The sequence below is a fragment of the Protopterus annectens genome, chromosome 2.part1 (genome assembly GCF_019279795.1).
Source record: "Protopterus annectens isolate FY-2018-M chromosome 2.part1, PAN1.0, whole genome shotgun sequence".
In the NCBI taxonomy this organism is placed as follows: domain Eukaryota; kingdom Metazoa; phylum Chordata; order Ceratodontiformes; family Protopteridae; genus Protopterus; species Protopterus annectens.
The window spans coordinates 96,907,914-96,931,977 of record NC_056729.1 but is presented as its reverse complement, the minus strand read 5'-3'; the positions used below and the strand labels follow the sequence as shown (position 1 = coordinate 96,931,977).

At 40.6% G+C, this 24,064-nt stretch overlaps 1 protein-coding gene across 1 annotated transcript in view; it reads right to left on the bottom strand.

Annotated features, from left to right (window-relative positions):
* ETFDH (electron transfer flavoprotein dehydrogenase) overlaps window positions 1-23,758 on the bottom strand; it is a 1,111,536-nt gene extending 1,087,778 nt beyond the window's left edge. The window contains exon 1 of the mRNA XM_044062047.1: window positions 23,474-23,758. Coding sequence (XP_043917982.1) covers window positions 23,474-23,507 — 34 coding nt within the window. The 5' untranslated portion in view covers window positions 23,508-23,758. The remainder of the gene's footprint in view (window positions 1-23,473) is intronic.
* Window positions 23,759-24,064: the final 306 nt, after the last annotated feature.

The window sequence follows — 24,064 nt, the reverse complement described above, 5'->3', positions numbered from 1 at the left end:
GATGCAGTTATGAGATACAGGAAGGTAGGAGGGGAGAGGGGAGTTAAGTTAGTCAATTTCCTAGAAGATAAATTTAGTTCTATGGCCTCTTGGTCCAAGTATGCAAATTCATTTACTATTAGCTCTGCAAAGTACTAGGCATTGTTTTTAAGGTTTCTAACATAGTTAAAGAAGGCTCTGTGGTTGTCCTTTGCCTGAATCACAATTTTTACCTCATATCTAGCTTTCGTTAATGTGATCAGGATAGGTTTCTAACACTGTAAAGATAGTTTTGTGGTTGTCCTTTGCCTGTGTGGCAATTTTTACCTCATATCTGAAATTAGTTGATTTGATCAGAGTCCAAAGTTCTCTGTTAAGTTTAGCAGGGTTTTTTTTGTATATTGAGAATTAACATTCAATAAGTTTTTCTCTTTTACTACAGAGCTTGTTTATATCTAAGTTCTACAACATAGGTTATTTTTGAATTTGGCATGGCATTCACTTTGGAGGGGGAACAGATGCATTTATGCAACTATTTACATATACACAGAATCTGGCAGTAGGGGATTCCACATAAGCAGTGCCATCATCAAGTTGGAAGGGGATGCTGTTCTTAGCCAGGTCATGACTCAGTTCTAATAGCTCAGCCATTGCATAATCTCTGAACACCAAAATATTGGAGGATGCTTCTGGCTTAAGGTGAGTGTGACTGATTTCTGGTCCAGTTTGGGTCTTGTTAATGGTAAGTTGGACATGACCCAGGTTGTTATATTGTATAAAAATATAATATTCAGGAAGTGAGTGCTATGTATTCAAATGTGGAGATACCACCTCCTTTAATGACTTCCCTTTTTATTTTTTCCAAGTTTTTTGGGGTTTCTAATACTATGACAGGAATGGACCTCTTTCCCAAGTCAAAGTAGGATTAAAGTGTTGTTTCAGTCTTCAATGTTAGCCTGAAGTGCTCTTTGCAGTACCAGCAATGTGCCCAGAAATTACTCCTTCTGCAATTCAAACAGAGTTACATGTATCAGTACTAGATCTAAATAAAATTGTAAAGTATTTTTTTTATAAGACTCATTGCTCCTACTACTATTGGAACTGTCTGGGTATCCTTCTTCTACACTGCCCTCATTTCTGTCTACAAATCCTGATACTTTATGACTTTGTGTCTCTCTGTACATAAGACACTGTAGTCACTGGGTGAAGCAATTTTAATGACCAATACTACTTTTATCTTCTTTTCACAGACTACTATGTCTGGTTTTCTCACATCTTATTTTTTAACTGCTGGGACTGGATGATCCCATGTGATATAAACTTCATAATTTTGTATGATAAAAACTGCATAAATTTTGTATAATTCTTTGTGGCTCAAGTTTCCAGTGTTTTTCAGCTACTTTAATATTATAATGTTTGCACAATCCCCAATGCAACAGTTTTCATAGGTTCATATGTGTGTACTAGGCTAATGGCCCTGGAGCCTTTACAAGCCTAGCCCATAGAATTACCCTGGCAACATGCCACCCGACCTTAGTTTCCAGTGCCTCTGTCGAGTAGAACCACTGGAGTGCTCCCCGGGGTGAATTTTCTATTTCCCATCCACTCATCAAGATTTCTCTTGAAGAGGGCCAGTGAGGTCCTCTGTTTGACATGTATGGGAAGTCTATTCCATAGCATGGGCAGTCTCTGGGTTATGAACCTGTCCCTCCAGCACGTTCTGTTGATTGTGGTAATGAGGTTGAGGTCTCTGGAGTGTGTGGTGCAGAGGGATTGGGATTTCTTTAGATGTAGCATTTCTAACAGAGCTGTGTCAGACATGGCTTTATAAGTCAAGCAGAGATCGTCTCTAAGAAGGCGATATGAGACAGAGAATAGTTGGATTTGTTTAGTCTGCCCATAAAGGAGAAGTGTCTAAGGCCTAGGATCCTCTTTGTGAGGTACTTTTGCGGCTTCTCCAGTTGTTGCAGGTGTCTAGTGAGGTACATGCCAAATGGGGCATTGTACTCAATGATTGGCCTAATGAGGGAAGAGTAGAGGGGAGACAATGACCTCTTTCATCCTGGATGCAAAACTTTTAGTAATGAGACGGGACACATAGAAGGACTTTCTGACCACAGTGACAGTGTGGTGGTCAAAAGAGAGGTTGCTGTCAACCTGTGTTCCCAGATCTCTTAAAACTCCTTCTGTGTTCAGTGGACTACCATCAATGTGGTAGTTCATGGGAACTGGGTTTTTCCCCAAAGGGGATGACGACGACACATTTTTTGGCACTGAGCTTAAGGCCATGGTTCTGACACCAGTCGTTGGTCTCAGTTAGGCCTTTCTGTAGGATGTCAACATCACTTGGGGAGTTAATAATGGCTCCCAACTTGCAACTGTCTGCAAAATTTGTCAACCAGAGTCCCTTCATGTTGGACTGGACTTCTGAGAAGTAGATACCAAACAGGAGAGGACCCAGGACCGATCCCTGTGGGATTCCACTCGTGACTGGTCGGCAGTCTGACTTGGAGTCAGCTACTTTCACATTGTGGGTTCTATCTGTGAGTCAGTTTGCAACCCATCTAGTGATACAGGGGTTGATGCCTAGCTTAATGAATTTTTCTATGATTCCTGAGTGGGGAATGGTATCAAAGGCCTTGGTGAGATCAAGGTAGGCTGTATGAACCACATTGGCTTCATCCACAGCTGTGGTGACTGAATCAAAGAAGCCAAACAAGTTGAGCAGGCATGATCTATGCTTCACAAAACCAACTGTGTGGAGTCCAGAGTTTGGAGATTCCCTATATCCTTGTTTATTAGGTCCATTATGCGTTCCATAGCTTTGCATATCAGACTTGTCAGGCTAATGGGGCGATAGTTCCCAGGGTCTGGAGTCGCTCCTCCTTTGTGGAGAGGGATGACTATAGCAGTGCGCCATTCGGTAGGGACAAAGCCTGAGGTGAGGCTGTGATTGAACAGGGCACACAGGTGAGGTGCCAGTTCACTCTTTTGTTCATGTAGAACACAGCCAGGGATACTGTCAGGTCCCACAGAAGCTGTATTAATGGTCTTGGACAGTGCTGGTTTAACCTGTGCATCAGTAATACTGGGTGCCTGGCAATCTACTGGTATTGTGATTGGTCCTTGGGGGGGGGGGTAAAGTTGGCACTGAATCTGTCGGCCAGTATACTGGCAATATCTGTTGGCTCTGTATAGGAGGTACCATTGTGCAGTAGCTCAGAGCAAACCTGGGTATTGCCGTGGAGGTTCATTACATAACTATAGAAGGCCTTGTGGTTGTCTTTACTATCTGCTGCAATATTGTTTTCATAGCTAGCTTTAGAGGATTTGATGAGGGATCTCAACTTTTTGTTGAGGCTGATGAGGGAGTTTTTCCAGTCTTGGGATTTCGCCTTATTCCACATCGGTTTCCTTCTTCTGTTGTAGAGTTTGTTTATAGCAGGGGACCACCAGCCTGGCTTCCTTTTTTTGGAGGAGTGCGTCTTGGTTCTATTGGGTATGGCGAGATCCATGCATCTGTGTATGTGTTCATACAGTGCATTGGTGTATGATTCAACGGTCATGCAAATATTCTCTATTTGCATGGATGTTGTGAAGTTAGCCACCTCTGTTCTTAGGAGCCCAAAGTTAGTTTTGAAAAAGGTTCTCATGGTGGTTACCTTTGCTGGGTGGGGTGGGGTGAGAGGGATGTGGATTTCCAAACTGATTAGTTTGTGGTCGGATCTAACCAGGGAGGAGTTGACTATTGGTGCAGAGCAACAATCGCCCATGTCAGTAATGACCAGGTCAAGGATGTTGCTACCTCTATTGGGGGTAAGAACGAGCTGGTCCAGGGCATTGGAATTAATGAATTCCAGGAAACGTTGGGCAAGTGTATTGGTACAGGAGTAGTTTTCCCAGTTACTGGAGGGGTAGTTGAAGTCACCCAGTATGAGTGTGTTAGGTTGGATCCTAATATTCTCCAGGGTGCTTAGGAACGTGGAGTGAGTGTCTTGGAACATGGTTGGGGACCTGTAACAGGCTACGACCTGAATCTCTGTCTTACCCAATGTTAGCTGCACCTGAAGTATCTCTGGTGAATTATGTTGGACTATCAGTCTGGAAGTGTGCGCATCCTTTATGAATATGGAAACACCACCACCTTTGGTGCTTCGGCCCAAGTTCTGGGGCCAGAAGGTGTGGAATGAGTTATAGCCTGGTAGTGCAGGGGTACTTTCGGCTGTCTTGAACCAGGTCTCTGTTACAGCACAAATGTGGATGTTCTCCATTTTAAGGAGTGCTTCAAGCGAGTGCATTTTGAGATTTAGACTTCCAGCATTGAGCAGCATGACCCTCAGTTTGCATTTGTTTGTAGCTGTTATGGTGGTAAGCTGGTCTTTGGAAAACCACCTAAAAAAGGCACTATAGGGGTGGCAAGAGCCTTGGCCAGTATCCAGAATCCCAATGGTGACAGATGCAGGCCATCCCTGGCAAGGCATTGAGGTCTGTCAATCATGTCATCCCAGGCAGACAGATACTGGATCCCCTTAGAATGACACCAGAAACTTAGCCAATTGTTGAAATCAATAATTTTCTGCTTGTACTGTGGTATCATTCTGGGTAATGATAGGATGCTACTCAGGGCTAGGGTCGTACCCGTTTGGGCTACATAATCCGAGTGCTCCTCCATGTCTCTTTTCATGTAATCCAGGGAGGTACGTCTCAGGTCATTCACATCGACATGTACAATGACAGAATCATATTTGTACCTGTTGTTGAGGGACCTCAGTGCATGCGTTATATGGCGGATCCTGTCACCTGACAGGCAGCTGACTGTTACTTTCTCCTTACTTAACCTACTGAGTGGGACATCAGTGTGCCTCACTATCAAGTCACCTATAACTAGTGTGCTGGGCATGCTGTTTTGCCTTAGGGGCTTTGGTTGAGTGGCACACTGTTTAGGGGAGTTGTGTGTCTTATGATTAGTGTTGTGTTGTGGTGGTCGAATGCATTTCTGCCTTGGAGGTCTTTGCTGTTTGGGTAGATTTTTATTGACAGCCTCCATGAAGATGGGTGTGTGGTTTGTGTTTTTATGTGAAGGCAGTGCTGGTGTGTGTTCTGGAGGGGCTATGTGTTCCATGTGGTGTGGTGCAAGTGTTGACCTTCTCCTCTTGACCAGCTATTCTGGTCTTGGCTGGAGAGTGCGTAGCTTCCAATTTGGATATACAAGTGCATCTCTGGCAAGTCTGAGTGTTCGGAGGTAAGAGGAGAGGGTTGTCGGTGTACATGAGGCAGTTGCTACACTGCCTCAGGATGACCAAGTTCACCAGGTTAACAGGATAAAGCACAAGGAACTGACCTTTAGACATGCCTGCAGGGGTGGGCATTAATAAGTACTGGGGCTGTTTCCTTGTAGAAAATTTAGTGCTGGTAGCACTTTTGTGTGCTACAATAATTGCTACAAGAAGTCTGGTATGGTAAAGTGCTAGACTAATAAGCTAGTAAAAGTGCAGGAGAGGAGAGAACGAGCAGATCTAAGGGAAACATTGAAGAGCAGACTTTGGCACCTCTCAGAAGCTTACAAACAGTCCTGGATACAGCAAAACTGTATTTGGACTAGACTAGTTACAGGAAAGGTGGGAAACAAATGCAACGTGGGCTTTAGAACCAGAAAGTTGAAAAAGATGGAAAAATTCCCAAAGGGACAATAAACTACAATTTCTGGGCCAGAAACCACTCCTCTTGCGGTAGATATGCTACCTAGTGCTTACCACTCCCACTGATAAGCTAGAAGGCTTCCCTCAACACAGAAAGGCTTCGGGGCTCAGAAGCTTACAAAAAATCCTGGGACTTGAGTAGCTACAGGAAGAGGCGGGAACAAGTGCAATGTGCTTTTTTTTGGACCAAAGTTGAGAGAGATGGAAAAACTCTGCAACTGCCAAAATAAACTACAATTTCTTGTGGTAGATAGGCTACCTTATTGCTTACCACTCCCTCTGATAAGCTAGCGGTAGATATGCTACCTAGTGCTTACCACTCCCACTGATAAGCTAGAAGGCTTCCCTCAACACAGAAAGGCTTCGGGGCTCAGAAGCTTACAAGAAATCCTGGATACAGCAAAACTGTATCTGGACTTGAGTAGCTACAGGAAAGGCGGGAAACAAGTGCAAATGTGGGCTTTTGGACCAGAAAGTTGAAAGAGATGGAAAAACTGCTCAAACTGCCAATAAACTACAATTTCTGGGCCAGAACCCACTCTTGTGGAGTTGTGGTAGATAGGCTACCTTATTGCTTACCACTCCCACTGATAAGCTAGAAGGATTCCCACCAACACAGAAAGGCTTGGGGGCTCAGAAGTTTATAAACAGTCCTGGATACAGCAAATCTGTAACTGGACTAGACTAGTTACAGGAAAGGCAGGAAACCAGCTTAGAATTATTTTTTTGTTACAGAAAAGCAGCACTAAAAACAATTCAAGTGCAGTGCAAGCTAGCACACGAGTGTGTAGCAATATTAAAGCAATTTATTCAAACTGTATTCTTCCCACGTTATTATGCCTTTCAGTATACAGTCATTAGTATATTACAACCAACAACAAGATTTGTGACCGTTTCCAATTCTGTTTTACAAATCCTGCATTTGTCCATTTCTCCCACAGAGACTTTGTAAACCAACATGTATGAAGTCCACTATCTTCAGCCGCCAATATTAACCTTTAAACCTTTGGTTTAAATTCACCTCTCCTTAACCACTCCTGCATTCGATCCTTATCAACATGAGGTTGTTCCAAGAGTCTTCTATAGTTGCAACTATATTTATGCATTTTCCACATTTCTTGCCTTCTCATCTGATCTTTCACCTTATATTCTTTTTTTTTTTTGCACATTCAGTTGCTGCCTGATTTTTATCTACTTCTGGTTCGATTTCCATTCCCGCTTGACACCAATATGTATCTGCTAAATTAAGCAGGGAAGTCATCTTAGACTCATTCTCCTCACGTTTTAAACCTTTCCCTATGTTTGCATCTTGTGAGGTCAGCAAATATGTATACAGTCTTAAGATTCCAGATCTATACATGTAATCAATTTCAAAGAGGCCCATACCTCCTTTAGAAAAGGGAATATATAACTTTAGTATACACTGATTTTTATAAATCATTTGATAAGCATGAAGCATCCTTCTTGTTTTTCTGTCCAAGTGATCCAACACCTTTTGGGGACAGTTAATCACTCCAAAACTATACGTTAGGTCAGGAAAAGCAAATTCATTAATAACTTGGACTTTGCTCCTAGATGCAATGTTGTTTTCAGTCTTCTTAAATGTTCCATACCAAGTTTTATTTGCATTGTTCATGTTGTATTGTTGATCCTTCATCATTTCCCAAGTATTTATACACTCCCTCTTGCACAAGTTTTTTTATATCACTTTCCTGTCCCAAACTGATGTTTTCTTGGTGTTGCAGCTTTCCTGCTTTAAAGGTTGCTTTTGGACATTTACCAGTATCAAATGACATTCTTATACTATCTGAAAAATGTTTTAACACTTGGAGTTGTGCTTTAGTTGTGCTTTCAGCTCCTCATCTGATGAGCTATGTAAGCAATAATGCCCAACAGGGTGTATACTAATGTGTAATTAACACCCATCCAGGGGTGTTATGAACACCCCTAGAAGGGCGTTAAATACACATTAACACATACCTTGGAGGGCACTAATGGGCTCTCTCTAAAATTGTTGTGTTTTACTTATTTTTTTTAAGTATTGTATTATTTTATATATTTTTGATATAAAATATTTCCTCCGCCTAATGTTTTAAACTTGCTGTAGTATATGTTGATGGTGTTGAAGGAAGCATTTTACATCCAAAATATAACACTTTAAAAATCCAGGTATTTACTTTATTTTTTGGTCCCTTACTCTAAAACCTTTGGGTTACTGCTAGTCATTGGAGACTGAAGTTAATAAACAATGACATACATTTCAATTTCGGAGTTTTATTTCCTTCAGAAAATGCATGCCAACAAAAATATGTAATTTTTATGAGCAAAAATTAAAATCTGTTCTTATTTTTTGAGCCTTTGTTCCCCTTTTATTTTAAGTTTTATCTAGATTTCTTCAGCTGAAGGGTCCAGAAATATACAAACCTCTTTGCTGTTGCCAGTGATAGATCTCTCACACACAGACACACACACACACACACACACACACACACACACACACACACACACACACACACAGTCTCTTCTGCTTTCATGCACGCATTCACTCACGCACACACACTTTTTTTCTGTTTCACTCGCTTGATCTCTCTATCTTACTTTCATACACTCGCACACTAATTTTAAAATGTTTCTTTTTTATATTTTACACTAGCTAAACAAAAGCGCTGCTTAGCGAGTGTAAAATAACAGCTTGCTCATGCTCACCTTCACTGACATGCACGCATACACTCAGACACAGACTTATAAACTCACACAATTGTCTTCTTTTTTTCACATTTTACACTCACAGCAGCAAAAGTGCTACTTAGTGAGTGTAAAATAATGGCGGCCATTTGGTTTTCTCAGTCAGAGCTCCACGGCAGCTTGATATGCTGCCGTGAAGCGGTGGACTCATTTTGCAGACGGCATTACTTGTACATTAATACCCTGCTGGACAGCATTCATTCTCCAATCAGTGTGCTGATGTAGTCTCCCCATTCTTTAAACAGTTTTAAATCATCCACAAAAAGAAGATGAGAAGTCTTTATACATTGTTGTTTTCTGGGAGTCAAATTGTAGCCATGGCCTAATCTGTTCAGTAGACAGCTTATTGGATTAAGGGCAAGACAAAAGAGCAGCGGTAACAAAGAATCACCCTGGAATATCCCCTTTGAATTTTTATCCGTGGAATAATAATTTGTCATTTATCATGGTTTAACTGCAAAGTGGTTTACCACTGTTTCATGGATGCTATAATGTAACTGATCAGTGTAGGGTCTATCTTATACATTTTTAAGCACTCTTTTATCCATGAATGTGGGATACTGTCAAATGCTTTTTTATAGTCAATCCATGCCATACTTAGATTCTTTCCCTTTTTGCAGTTTTCCATTATTGCTTTATTTAACAACAAATAATCCGTTGTTCCATATGACATTCTTTTGTTACCCTTTTGTTCTATTGCCATGACTGAGTTTCTTCTAAGTGGCTATAAACTCTGTCAGCATCAGTTCCAGCGTATAGTTTATACATCGTCGGAAGGCAAGCTATTGGGCTATAGTTTTTAGAATAGCTTGTAGGTTCGCTCTTAAACGGAAGCATTTTTCCTGTTGTTACCCAGGTTGGTGTCTGTTCGGGGTGTGCATACAAACAGTTCTTACTCATGGCTAAATCTCCATGTAAAGATGCTAATACTTATAGCCAGAAGTTAGATACCGCATCTTTGCCTGGGGTTTTCCAATTAGTAGCTCTTCTTAACTTTGTTTCAATCTCTCTGGCCATTACTTCATCCCATTTCATATCCTGTACATTTGAATTTCTTAGTCTTTCTTTTACTTCTATCTATTTAGCATCTTTGTTATGTTCCACAGGATCGTCATAGAAATTTCTCCAAAATGTATCTATTTCTTCTTATTTTTAAGATGGTGTTTCAATTCCTTTTGCCTTGTTTCCCCAATTCTCTATAAAACTTTTTTGGGTCATCAATAAATTGCTTATTTTGAACTTTTCCTTTATAGCTATCTTTTTAGTTTATTATTTGCAATAGTGCATAATAAAGCCTGATCTGTTCGGATACTGCACATTGACATCTATTTTTCTGAGTATTTCTGTTGATCTGTTCCCTCTTCTATAAACTTCAAACAGTGACACCTTGTCTTAATTGCTTTATAGCTTTCTTTATTCAATACTTCCATGATGGCATTTGCTTTCTCCCCTTCCTTTCCCTTACTGCCCTGTGTTTTTGTGGTAAGGCTTTAGGTAGGACAGCACAGTGGTGCAGCAGTTTGCTTTGTTGTCCCACAGCAAGAGGTTCTCCGGTTCAATTCAATAGGGTGTCATCTGTGTGGAGTCTACATTTCCTCCCTGCATTCGTGTGGGTGTTTCTTCCCTGGCCTCTGCTGAAAACTGGCTCATTCCAAGTCGGACTTTCCCAGTAAACAAACAGACAAATAAAAAAAAAAAACATTAACTGCACAGCAGTATATCCTATTTAATTCTATTATATTGCATGAATCTCTATGAACTGTGTTCATTTGTTTTATTAAATTTCTAACTTTTGGGGTTTTATTGACTTTCTGTAGTCTATTTATTTCATTGATCTTAGTATGTCTGTCCATCACTATTAAATCAAGCAACTCTTCTCTTGGATCAATTTCTTCCAAACCGAGGGCACATTCTTTCTTCTCCATTTCCTGCAGGCATTCTACAGAAAATTCCAGAACATCTTCCTGTGCCACATTATCTTCAGTTTCATCCTGTGTCATCAGTTACTCTTTCATATGGGAACTAAGTGTCCTATCACTCCACAGCATTGACTGTGTCAGAGTTGCCACAGTTTCCTGTTCCTTCTCTTGCTGTCCAACTCAAACTGAACTTTTGTACTGCTTTCCTATGGAAGACCCCAAAGTATCTACAAATGGCAACTAAAATCAGATGTTTCCCACTCCACTGATTTCTCCTTAATATCTACAAATGGCAACTACATCAGATGATTCCCATTCCACTGGTTTCTCCTTAATTTGGGGATCCATTGCTCTATTCTGCTGTTGTGTTATCAAAGTTAGATTTTGTACACGAAGTCCTTCACTTCGCACGTAATCTTTAACCTCAGTTTCTATTTCTTTAACTTCTCCATTACTAATCGTCTTTTCTACTTTTCCTCTTTGTTTTCTTATTTTTTGTATTGTAAAATTTTCCATATCTGGATGCCTTTGCCTGTATTTCTCTTCAAATATATCTTTGGTGCTGCTCTTTGTATTGATTAGTTTTGCTTTCTCCTTTGCATAAATTTTACACCATATTAAATCTCTCTTTCCCACATCCATATTTCTCCTTCAGTGTCTCTTTACTTGGGGGGCTCATTTTTCCATCATGCTGTGATATAACCTGTGTTAGACTTTCTACACTAAATCTTTCACTTTGCAGGTATTCTATAACTTCAACTTCTACTTTTTAACTTCTGCCTTTACTAATCTTCTGTTCTACAGTCCCTCTTTGTGATCTTATTTTTGTATTGTGAAATTTTTCATATTCGTGTGCCTTTGCCTGTATTTCTCTTTGAATACTCTTGGGGCTGCTTTTTTGTAATGATTAATTTGGCTTTCTACTTTGCATAAATATCGCACCATATCAGATCTCTCTTTCCTTCCCATGTCCACATTTCTTCCCTCAATATGCTGGGCCTGAATATGGGGCAGATGTTGAAACCATGTACTGATAGGATACTCTCAATGGCCTTGAACCAGGACTCCGTAACGATGCACATATCAATGTTTTCCAAGGTATAAAGTGCTTGTAGAGAGTGGAGTTTTTCATTAAGGCCCTGTTATCTGAATTCTGTTTTGTTATGTTGGAAACATTTCAGGTCTAATGTTGCCTAACAACGGCACTATGAGGTGGACAAAAGTTTTAGCCAATATACAAAAGTTTTGGGGGAACCGGTGCAGGTCATCCCTGGCAAAACAGTTAGGACTGTCTATCATCTCCTCCCAGACTGAGATATACTGAATCCCACTGGAACAACAGCAGAAGCCATAGTTCAGCGATGTACATTCCAAGAAATTTACACTTTCGTCATATCTGTACCTGTGGTACAAAGACGCGAGTGCCTGTGTGATGTGAATCCTGGCACTTGACAGGCAACTGACCATAACCCTCTCCTAGTACAGCCTATTGAACTGGGCATCAGTGTGCTTCACAATGGAGTTGCTTATGACTAAAATGTTGGACTGCAAGGAGATGTGCCTTATGGGCTTTTGAAAGGAGACAGTGTGACTAATGTATGTTTCAAGGTGGGTGTTGTTTGTCTTATGTTTTTGTGTGGTTGTTGAGAGCACTTGTTTCTTAGGTTACTTTTAAGAGCCTCAGAATATGTAGATGTATGTGTTTGGTCTGGTCTGTGTGTGTGTGATAGGTTTATTGTGGTGCTGTGTAGTACTGCCAACCTTCTTTTATTTGCACTTTCTTAATGTGAGAGTTTTGCCTCCATCTCTCACACTGTGTCAGTTTGTTTAAGTGCAAGATGGTTGGCAGCAAACATGAGAATTTCTACATTATTTCAGGATGTCCTATAACTGGCTATAGATATGGTTGGAAAATGCAAATCCATGACTCCAGGTTCCTTCTAATGTGGCCTGAAAGGGAAGTAGCGCCTATGAGGTTTGCAGTCGATTACTGGAGGTGGTGTCTTGTAGTGGAAATACTGTTTGTCTGAACACAGCTTCATGCAGCTAGGAATTGATGATCCTTAACTCTTTCTCTTACCAGAAGCAAAAGAGTAGCATTAATCCCAATAGAAGCTGCTTCCTGAGTAGAAGTATTAACCCAGATGTTGCTGTGTTCAGAACACTCATGGTAGTCTTCTATTTGCAGATACCCTGGACAGAACCTACAGCAGCTAGATGCAAAAGACATCCAAGTTGCACAAAGGCACTGAAGAGGTTCTCACCAAAACTGAGGCCATACCACTCAGTGAAGTTATGTACACACTGCCTTAGAGATCTGCAGGAGCCAATGCCTCTCTGCTGTTTCTTTCACCAGACGCAAACTATTTACAGTAATCCCAAGTTGGCTCCCAAGAAGCAATTTTCAAACTTTCCAGTGACTAGTAATTTCTAGGAAGGCACGAGAATAATGCCCCCTCTGATCCTTCTCCCAGTTATGGACGCTTCTTTCATTTTTTTTCTGGACTATCTGGAAATCAAACTGACTGACTGGCAGTCTGAAAAACACTGTACAGATGCTGGTATCGGCAGATTTACCATGCTTTTCGGTAAAAAAAAATATAAATCACAAACCAGGAAAAGAGGATGTCCCTCCCTCTGAAATGACTATGATGTCATGAAATTGGCAGAAAGTGGGCAGTGAGAGGGAGGAGATGAAAACTCCAATGCAACCACACACCAACAGTAGTCCAACAGCATGTGTAGTTAAAAAATGCAGCTAAATAAGGCATCATATTTCTCAGCTCCTCACACTAATTAGCTGGACTTAATTCCTTTTCAGTCAGTGAACGGAAAGGATTTTTTTATAACTGACCTTAGCCAACAACTTCTAAAACTCCAAGAAATAGTTTTAAATATAATAACAGCAAAACTAAAATAATAACAGCAAATGGAAATATCCAAACCTTAAACTGAGAAATCTAATCTAAAATCCAATGCAGTCACACTCCAGATCAAGGACATCTTAAAATAGTCAATTTTGTCTTATTTTACTTTATACAACAACATTGCTTGATAAAGGTAAAAGCAATTCTTGTTTAAATAATGTCCTCATAATAATAATAATAACAACAACAACAACAGCAACACTACCAGTACTACTACTATTAATAATAATAATAATAATAATACACCATGGCGAAGAAGTGGATGGGTTGGAGGGCTCAAGGTGATAAGTAGTCTGTACAAATATACACTCATTCTGTATCTTTTTGCATACAAAAGAATCTTTAAAAATACAACTCATACAACCATAATTTCTTTGAATAGAAATGTAATAAAATCACAAAGACTTGTGCCTTTATGTGCCACAGCAGCTCATACAGATCTGTGCTTGTTTGAAACAGGAAACCAAAGGCATTCTACATCATGCAATATGTGCTAGGGGTGGCCGCGGTGGTGCAGCGGTTAGCATTGCCGCCTCACAGCAACATGTTCTCCGTTCCGAGTCTCGGCTGGGGTGCCTTCTGTGTGGAGTCTGTATGTCCTCCCTGTGGTCGTGTGGGTTTTCTCCGGGTGCTCCGGTTTCCTCCCACATCCCAAAGACATGCAGTAGGTGGATTGGATACTCTAAATTGTCCCTAGGTGTGTGTGAGTGTGTGCATGTGTGTGCCTTCTGTGGAAGGTTGGGTGCTGGGTTGGCAACTCAACACTGTAAAACTCCACTGCCAATCATGAGCGGACAGATAATCCGCTGTGGCGACCCCTAACTGGGAAAAGCCGAAAGAAAAAGAAGATGATCAAGCAAAAGGCTACTCTCACATGTACAACTGGGCTGTAAGGCAGAGGTGTTATAAGACATGTACCTTAAGTGTCACAGAATCCTACCCATGAATAACCAGGTACTGAGAGCACCAGCTGCTTGTTGGCAGAAACAACAGTACGAAGCTGCACACTAACATTTTTAGCGCAACTAGCATAATGCATCTTTCAGGAACATGCATCATTCTCCAGATAGGTTTGGTGATACAAAGGACACAGCTAATTAAAGAAGCAAAGGAGTACTACACTTCCTAATAAAAATCAGATGTTAGGATTACTGAAACTATTTCATCACCTTTATCTAGCTGACGCTGTCGGACAGGGTTGCAAAAATAAAACATATGACACACCTAACTGGTTCAGAAGAAATAATTTTATCGAATGTTCCTTTCAGCAATCAAGGGGATAGTCCATACAGCAGTGTAATTGCTAGTTACCCTGTAGCATTTTGGTAGTCCAACGTTGAGGACTTGAAAAATAGACATTAAATGCACCTATGGTTTTAGAATTTTTGTTAGGCTTACTGTTGGGTTTTAGGTTTAGGGTCAGTGTCGATGCTTTAGGATTATGATTAGGGTCAGAATTTGAGGGTTAGGAACAGTGTTTTTAGGTTATGGTTAGGGGCACAGAGTTTTAAGGTTAAGAGTCTTAGGGTAAGGGTTTTAAATTTGAGGGAACTTAAGTTACTTGGGTTGCATCTCATATGTGGCATATAACAGCAAAAAACACAGCACTTTTTTTTATTTGCAGAAACTCCCAGTGACTGAGCACAGCTCATCTATCTCATTCGGAAAGATAAACTACACAAAAAAGAGTTACAACTGATTGCTACAAGTAATGAATGCCATCATTTCTGTGAGTAGGAACCATGTTTGGAACCTTACACATTACCAACATTCCTTTGTTCAAATATCACTAGCATTATGTAACATGACTTGAAAACTTGTCAAAACTTTCTTTAACAAAACCTTTACAAAAACAGCATGCGTGGTATGACCATAAAGCTGGGTTTAAGGTAAACCACAAAGAGAAGCAGTAAAGATGCATAATATGTAAAATAAAAAAAATAAGTACACTGAATTTCTAACTGCAAAAAATGCTTTACAAAACAGAAGTTAAAGGAAAAATAGTATTGTGCTACACCAAAGATATCCATGAAAATCTGCACCTTCTGAGTTGCACTCACTTCTTCAAATGTTGCTGACTAGACATTTAATAACCAAATGCATTACTTTTACTGATGGGCAATGTATTTATTTATTTACATTACTTTAACCAAGGAAGAGTACTAATATCTATGGACCTTTCTCCAATTCAGCCCGAGAATAGTGTCTAGTAAAGTTGGCATATGAAGGAATCAGACTCTGGATTACAGGAAGCAGCTGTTTAACAGCACACAGCATTAATCCTCTGCACTAACTACCAGATGAGGGAATGGTACAGAGGTTTGTTCCTGCCTACAACATCAGTGGCTGAGGTTCAATGACAAGTCCAGATTGCTATGCATAGCAGAGGTTAAGAACCTGTGCTGACTCTCCTTTCTGGTGGAGGGACAAGGATGCAAACACTCTACCAGTGGCTCCTAAGGAAAACTGGATACAAAAGCAGAAGCTGTACAAATAGCAAGGGACAAAAAAGTATAAGGGTGCTGCCATGATGTGCACTTTCTGGGATGAAGCAGGAAAACAATGTAGGGTCTCATTCTGTTTGTAACAAGCCTTTGCCTTACTAATTACCATGTCTTGATGCCTAACCTGAGCCTGTCAGGAAACATAAAAGCTGATAAGGTTGCATTCTCCAGTACAGGAAGCCCCTGCCCTCAAAAAAGACAGAAACAGTCCTGCACCATGAAACTATTACTGGGGCAATGCAATAAATTGGCTATGCGGGACTATAACGCCTTCAACACATTTAAACCAGCTACTGTGCAAGAAGGGGAAAAAAAGGTGGAGGTGCCTCATGCTACATCCAAACGAGACTCACATCAAGCCTGGTAAAACAGTATGATGCACTAGAGCTTCTTCATGTCAACTCAAATCATATCAACCAATTGCTTAATGACAATTATAGAACTATAGGTTGTACAAAAAATTTATTAAGTCTAGGAAATCAAAAATAATGAAGTCGTTGTTTGTTACATTAGACCCAAACTTGAGTATGGAATAACAATATGGAAACCCTATAAGAAAACAAGCATGAGTAAACTGGAAAGAGTACCAAGGGTATCCATGGATGTGAAAATTTACGTTATTATGAAAGACTAAAATATATGAATTTGTACAGTGTCTCTTACAGATATCTAAGAGGAGATCTTATTCAGGTATATAGGGCATTTAGTGACAACTACCTCAGAGAATGTTTGGGGTTAACAAAAAGTACTAGAGAACCATCAGACCACCTATTTAAGCGATTCTATAGGAATGAGAAGTGTACTAATTGGTTCTCTGAAAGAGTAGCTAACGCATGGATGGAACACACTACCAAATCACATTAAAGCAAGTACTAGTTTAGATATTTTTAAGAACAGTCTGGACACTTATTATGGGAACAAGTGTTTTGGTATATTGGCAAGCTAGAAGGGCATTAATGCCCGTGCTTGAAATATTTGTATGTATATATATATGTTGTTGTGTCTTTCGGCTTATATCGGTTAGGGGTCGCCACAGCGGAACTCCGGTCCGCTAATGTTTGGTAGTAGATTTTTACGTGCCCAGTTACCAGCTCTGACACACAACCTTCAACGAAGGCACACCCATTCACGTATGCCTCCACACAGAAGACGCTCTGGCTAAGAATCGAACGGGACAACGTCTTGCTGTGAGGCGACAATGCTACCGCAGCTCCACTACCGCATGTAAATAACCATCAGAAAGGTCACGTACCACATATTAGCTAACTATAGGATCCTCACAAGAAAGCAACAATGCCTACCTACAGGAACTAGAATCACTCAGTATTAAACCCAATACTGTTTTCCTAGTGGATTCAACCTACCCAACTATAGACTGGGAAACCTACACCACCACTAGTGCACAAACACATAGCTCTTAACCTCAACACAAAAAACATGGACAAACAACAAAGCCAATAATGGGGGAAATGGAATACAAATTCAGTTCTCACTTCTCACTCACCATATCTCTGAACTGTTAGCCCACTTCTTATCATAGCTCTAAACTCTTAGCACAAAAAAAAAAAAAGTGTTCTTACTTCTCATCATAGCTCTCAAGTCTCAAGTGCAATGGGATGATTATGGCATATGGCCCCCAAACTCTGTTGCAGTCCAGCCTGGTACACCTCACTTGCTCTTTGACCATGCTTCCTCTTTGGACCTTGCCGCCTCCCAAAGTCATCCTCAGCCTCCACCAGGGATCATCACAGGAAATGCTGATGTCATCACCCTAACCCCAGGATATGCATGTCCATTCTTCTGTGCCACTCCGTCAGTTTCCCAAGCCTCTAATCAAATGCAGGTCACCTGAGGCATAGTCAGCGTTTTATCCCTGTTTGCTACCAGAGCAGGCAGTAATGATCCATTGTTGGCAGCAGACTGTGGGGACTTACTACTCCCTGTACATTTAAAAGTTATAGTTAACAGAGAGAGCTGTAGATACAGAAAACAAATTGTTATAAGGAGTTATGGAGAGGGGCTTGACAGAGGCATTCAGGAGGGAAAGGGGCAGATGGGGAAAGGAAAATAAGAATGTGGAGATAAATATTAATTAAAATGTTAAGAGCACTTAAAAAGTGTGCTATGCAGGCTCATCATCTCCCTTCTCTCAAAATAATGTAATGTAATGCAATTGACTGGTCAACTAGGGCAAATTGCTTGGTTATGTTTGATTAAAATAATACTAAATATAAAAAGAGGTAGCTTTCAGCTTTATATATTTTTCTACCCCTGTGAAGATGTTTTGTATGCTTGTTAAAGATAAAGATCAGAAGTAAATGCAGGCTAGTTTTGCAAGTGTTCAACAGATGATAAAACAAGTTAAAAAGTCACAAAAATGACATATGGCATAGAGCCTGGGGCTGTCATTTCTGGGATATACATTATATAGTGATAATTAGAGAGCAGTCTCTAGAGGTGGTAGAGAAACAATTTGTGTGGAAGACAAAATTAATATACACCAAATTCCCTTTGCAATTTAGAGATAAATACATTCAGCCGTTAGTAAAACTTAAAACCTAAATATCTGCTCATTTTATGCATTTACAAAGCTGCTTGAGGCAGTTTCATTTCACTACCATAACTCAGGTCAGAAATGGTGGTGGCTAGGGATAGTAGGTTCTTTTTACCCTGTACTAAAGGTACAGGGTTTGAGCCTGAATACCTCTAGCCACCAAGTGTATTACATGGGGGCATTTTCTCACACACACACACACACACACACACACACACACACACACACAATATCTCTCACCTACCCTGAGTAGTGCTTGGCCTCTTCTGTTGCCGCCATTAATCCCGGTTCCATTTCAGGGCTCGTGCTGTCGCCCCCAGCCTACTACTGTCATTAATCCCGGTTCCATTTCAGGCTCGCACTGAATCCCCCAGCCTGCTACTGCCATTAATCCATTTGTCCCCGATGTTGTGCTGCCAAGCCTGCCATTAATCTCTCACATTCTCGCCATATCCCCGGCCACTAGTCTCGCATAACCGCCACTGCCATATCCCCGGCCACTTTGTGCTGCCATTAGTCTCGCATTCCCACCGATAACTTAACCGCCAGCCGGAAATGATGATGCGAGCTCCTTGAGCTCAATTACGACTGGCTGGTAGCCTGACGGTGCTGACATCATCGCGCACGTGATGATGTCAGCTCCGATAGCGTGAAAATTTTAAAAAAAGAAAAGAAAAATTGGAAATGAAGGGGTGCCACTCTGGAATCGTGGCACCCCTTCATTTGGACCCCAAAACTCGGTAAAAAACGAGTAATTTGGAACGGTTGGGAGGTCTGCGATGGAACACACTACCAAATTACATTAAAGCAAGTACTAGTTTAGATATTTTTAAGAACAGCCTGGGCACTTATTATGGGAACAAGTGTTTTGGTATATTGGCAAGCTAGAAGGGCATTAATGCCCGTGCTTGAAATATTTGTATGTATGTATATATGATGTTGTGTCTTTCGGCTTATATCGGTTAGGGGTCGCCACAGCGGAACTCCGGTCCGCTAATGTTTGGTAGTACATTTTTACGTGCCGAGTTACCAGCTCTGACACACTGGAATCGTGGCACCCCTTCATTTGGACCCCAAAACTCGGTAAAAACCGAGTAATTCGGAACGGTTGGGAGGTCTGCGATGGAACACACTACCAAATTACATTAAAGCAAGTACTAGTTTAGATATTTTTAAGAACAGTCTGGGCACTTATTATGGGAACAAGTGTTTTGGTATATTGGCAAGCTAGAAGGGCATTAATGCCCGTGCTTGAAATATTTGTATGTATGTATATATGATGTTGTGTCTTTCGGCTTATATCAGTTAGGGGTCGCCACAGCAGAACTCTGGTCCGCTAATGTTTGGTAGTACATTTTTACGTGCCGAGTTACCAGCTCTGACACACAACCTTCACCGAAGGCACGCCCATTCATGTATGCATCCACACAGAAGACGCTCTGGCTGAGAATCGAACGGGACAACGTCTTGCTGTGAGGCGACAATGCTACCGCAGCACCACTACCGCATGTAAATAACCATCAGAAAGGTCATGTACCACATATTAGCTAACTATAGAATCCTCACAAGAAAGCAACAATGCCTACCTACAGGAACTAGAATCACTCAGTATTAAACCCAATACTGTTTTCCTAGTGGATTCAACCTATCCAACTATAGTCAGGGAAACCTACACCACCACTAGTGCACAAACACAGAGATGCTTGGACTTTGACAATACAGATGCCCTGGAATAATTAGTCAGAGTACCTGCTAGGGGAAATATACTGGATCTTGTCCTTACTAATGTGGGAGTATCTTGCAGTATTCTTTGCGAACTTTCATCATTTGTTAGCTATGACCACAAAGCAGTTGCCCTCAAAACAAAACTGAAACCAGAGATCCCTTCCACCCAAAGTACCCTTAGAAATTTCTTTAAGACAAACTATCTACTATACTACTATTATACTACTATACTACTGTAAGTGATACATTGGTAAAATTCAGATCCCCATAAAACCCAGTTAACACCACTGAATACACACAAACGTTCACCACCACACTATACCTGCATGTAAACAGCTGCAGAGATGCAGCTATAAACCCACAGGAACAAGTGCAGGGCAAACCCCAGAAACAAACCCAGATGGTGGAACCATAACATCAACAAGCTTTGTAATAAAAGGAAAATAATTTTGACCAAATGTAAGAAGATTAATTCCCAGAATGATCCAGGCCTTTTCACTGAAATAAACAAACACAGAAGCTTAATAAAATCCACCAAAGCCAGGTTTGAGGCTAAAATAAGCTACTTAAATCAAAGACAAAGACAATCACAAGGCATATCTGAGCTATAATCTCAATCTGAAAAGCACAAAGTAGCAATGTGCTGAGCTGACTGTGAATGATGTTACCTACTCTGAGGCTGAAGATACAGTGAACCTACTCTCTGATAAATTTATCTCTTACTCCCTCCCCATCTATCATTCAAGATATACCTGAAACTGGCTTGCCTTCAGCTACCATACAAGATAAAGACCTAAGAGTGCTATCGAAAGCTAACAAATACTGCTTCAGTGGGTCCTGCCGTTATCCCTAGAAGCATCTTAAATTACATGAAGCATGATTTAGTTACACCCCTAAAAACACAGTTCAATCTCAAGTCGCCATACAGGTTTTTTACCAAGTGAATGGAGCTAGTCATTCCTCTGCATAAGGGAGGACCTTCCACAGATCCAGACCCAGACAATTACAGACCCATATGTCTGAACAGCCTCGTATGCAAAGCCACAGAAAGATTTATCATGGAACTAATCTAGTAAGACAAAGGAAACTTCCAAACACTGGATCGGTCTCAGTTTAGATTTGTCAACAGCAGGTCATATTTACTCAACCTGGTGGATTTTTCTGAGAAAGTCAGCAAAGCAATGGATAAAGGCAAAACAGTACATGCAGCTCACCGCACCCTGGACAAAGCTTTTGACACAATCTCCCACTCAGCCATAGTAGAAAATCTTAATAAACTGAGAATAAACCCTTCTGTCACCAGTGGATTATCAAATGGCTCACAGATAGGACACAGGAAATCAAAATGGGGTTGGTTTACTCAACAAAGAGAGTAATCACCAGTGGAGTTCCCCAGGGTTCTGTGCTGGGAAGTCTCCAGTTTGACAACTACTTTTCTGAAGTAAAAGCCTGTCTGCCAGATCCCTTTTGTTAATACGTTTACAGATGACTGTAAGCTACAAACAGTCACTGAATCACACTGAATCACCAAATGACTTGGCTATCCTTCAGAAAGGTTTGTCCCAAATAAATAATTGGTGCCAAAATCATGGACTGAAACTAAATGTCAGAAATGCATTACTATATCCTTTGAGAAGCCATTTATCCCAGGGAGCTATCACATTAACAAAACAATCCTAAGAGTTGACCCAGTAGTTCGGGGTTTGAGAACTTATGGGGACAGTGACCTAACATTTGACCAACATATGTCCATTGTTGTAAGAAAGTCCTTTTGTATTGCACAGCTTATAAACAAAGGGGTTGTGTCTTGATCTAAGGAGGTCACTGTCCCCCTTTACTGTAGACCAGTCATTGAATATAATGTCCACTATGACATGTATCTGTCCAGACACATGCAACAACTGAACTCCCACGGAAATACCTTATGAAAAGAATACAAGGCCTGACTCAAAGTGATGTCACTATACCTGACATCCTACAGACTACAAGAGGTGACCTGTGTCTGGCATACAATGCACCCTTCAACCCAACAGTAATGGATTTACCATATATCAGCAAGTCAGATTTCATCACAAATCTTTGGCCTAGAGATCTAAACATCTTCTGCAACATCAACAAAATGGTTTGGAGGGACATGTATATATTGCAGAGGATACTGCTGCTCTGGAACAGACTCACCACCCACATAAACCAAATTCTATTCCTGTTCACATTAAAGAGTAACTTCTATCCATAGATGAGAAATAGAAAATTTACCCCAGGGCCGTCCCCTGTACTACTAATGGTCAGAGGTAGCTCCTAAATGCTTTGTCACATGAACAGGTCCCCTCAAATTACCTGTGGTATGATCCCAGTTATTCTCATTAGGGATAATATAAAATTATCGACCATGGAATGGGTAAGGTCAATCTCAAATGAAATGGGATAGGTTAATTCAAGCACAAAAAGGGAAATAGGTTCAACTTAAAATGGTCCGCAAGGGCAACTAGTCTAGTACTTACCAATGAACCTATAAACTTCAGGAATGGGAAAAAGATGTGATTACGAACACCACGGCCGTGACCTGATGATCAGTTTGGAGTGGGACAGATATGCCAACAGTACAAAACACAGTACTTGGAGAAAATAAATACATGCATCATAGTTAACGGTCTTAGACGAGTAATCATATCACCAAACTAGTTAACAGGAAAAATCCACACTGTAGCCAGGTATTAGCTTTAGACAGTTGTAAACATCTGATCTTGAAGTCATGTTTTAAAGACATACTCAAAGATATACAGTCATTTATTACGCCAGGTTACATACTCAACAAAACTTATTTTGAATATACAGCAAACCACAACATTCATTTTTATTAAGTTAGGTGTTCTCAATCTGATCCAGTGAATCAAAATGTTTAGTCAACTCTCCATAACCATGACCCACACATGACCTTTCCCACCTTGTCAATAAATAATAACATTGGGCAACACCACACTGCCCTTAAAAATGCAATCTAATGGAACACTGAGATGACAGCATATTTATTGATGTAGCAGAGCTCTTAATTACAAAAAAATAATAGGCAGAGGTATACGTGAATTCAGTCAGTGACCTTTGCTCTACTTTCTTGTCTCATAAGCCTAGACAGCGTCACAGTGACAATTCAGTCTTATTTACACTTGGCTGGCTAAACTTTCTGAATGACGTACTAAACTACTAAATGATCAAGACTGTCACACTAATGGAATGTTATTCCTCTTCAAAGAACATCACGGCAACATGCCCCCCCCCCCAAAAAAAAAAAAAAAAAAAAAAAAAAAGATTTACCCTCGCTCTCCCCTCGCACACATCACAATGACTCCAGACCACTCTCCCCCAGCTAACACGAACAACACCCCCCAACCAAAGATCTACAGATTGGTATTTTCTACGTTACCTTTCAAATTGCACCGATAAACAGGAGATAGCATCACTCCAGGGGTGTATGATCCTGTGTGCTATACTCTGGTTTCTGCAGAAAACCAACAGACACGTTATTACTGTTCTGAGTTCTCCCTTCCTCCCTCTCCGCCCACTTTAATTTAAAACCCAGCTTCAGTCAACCGAGAAACATCCAATAAGCTCTGACAAGCCTGAGAAATTCATTCTTTCCTAAGCAACTTCTACTTTGGCGATAGTAACTCATGCTACGTAAGCCCATTCCCCGACGCCCCTCCCAATCTGGGGATTGTAGTTTTTTACTTCTACAGCCCTTGTGGCTAACCAACAGATGAGAAAGAACCGATTAACTACGAACACCAGCAACTAACGTAAATACAGCTTTCCTCAGCAGCTTTTACGACAGTTGCTATTTGTAAGGGGAAGCAAGTAATGTTAATTCATTTTAGGACAGAAGTTTCAGTGGGTCAATGTTTGTGTATTTTGCTTTCTAGTTTTAACGAGAGGGATTTTTTAACTCTATGTATTGGTAGTATGTGAAATAAATTACCACTACAAGTCAAGCAAAGTGCTGCTTTGTCTATCTTTA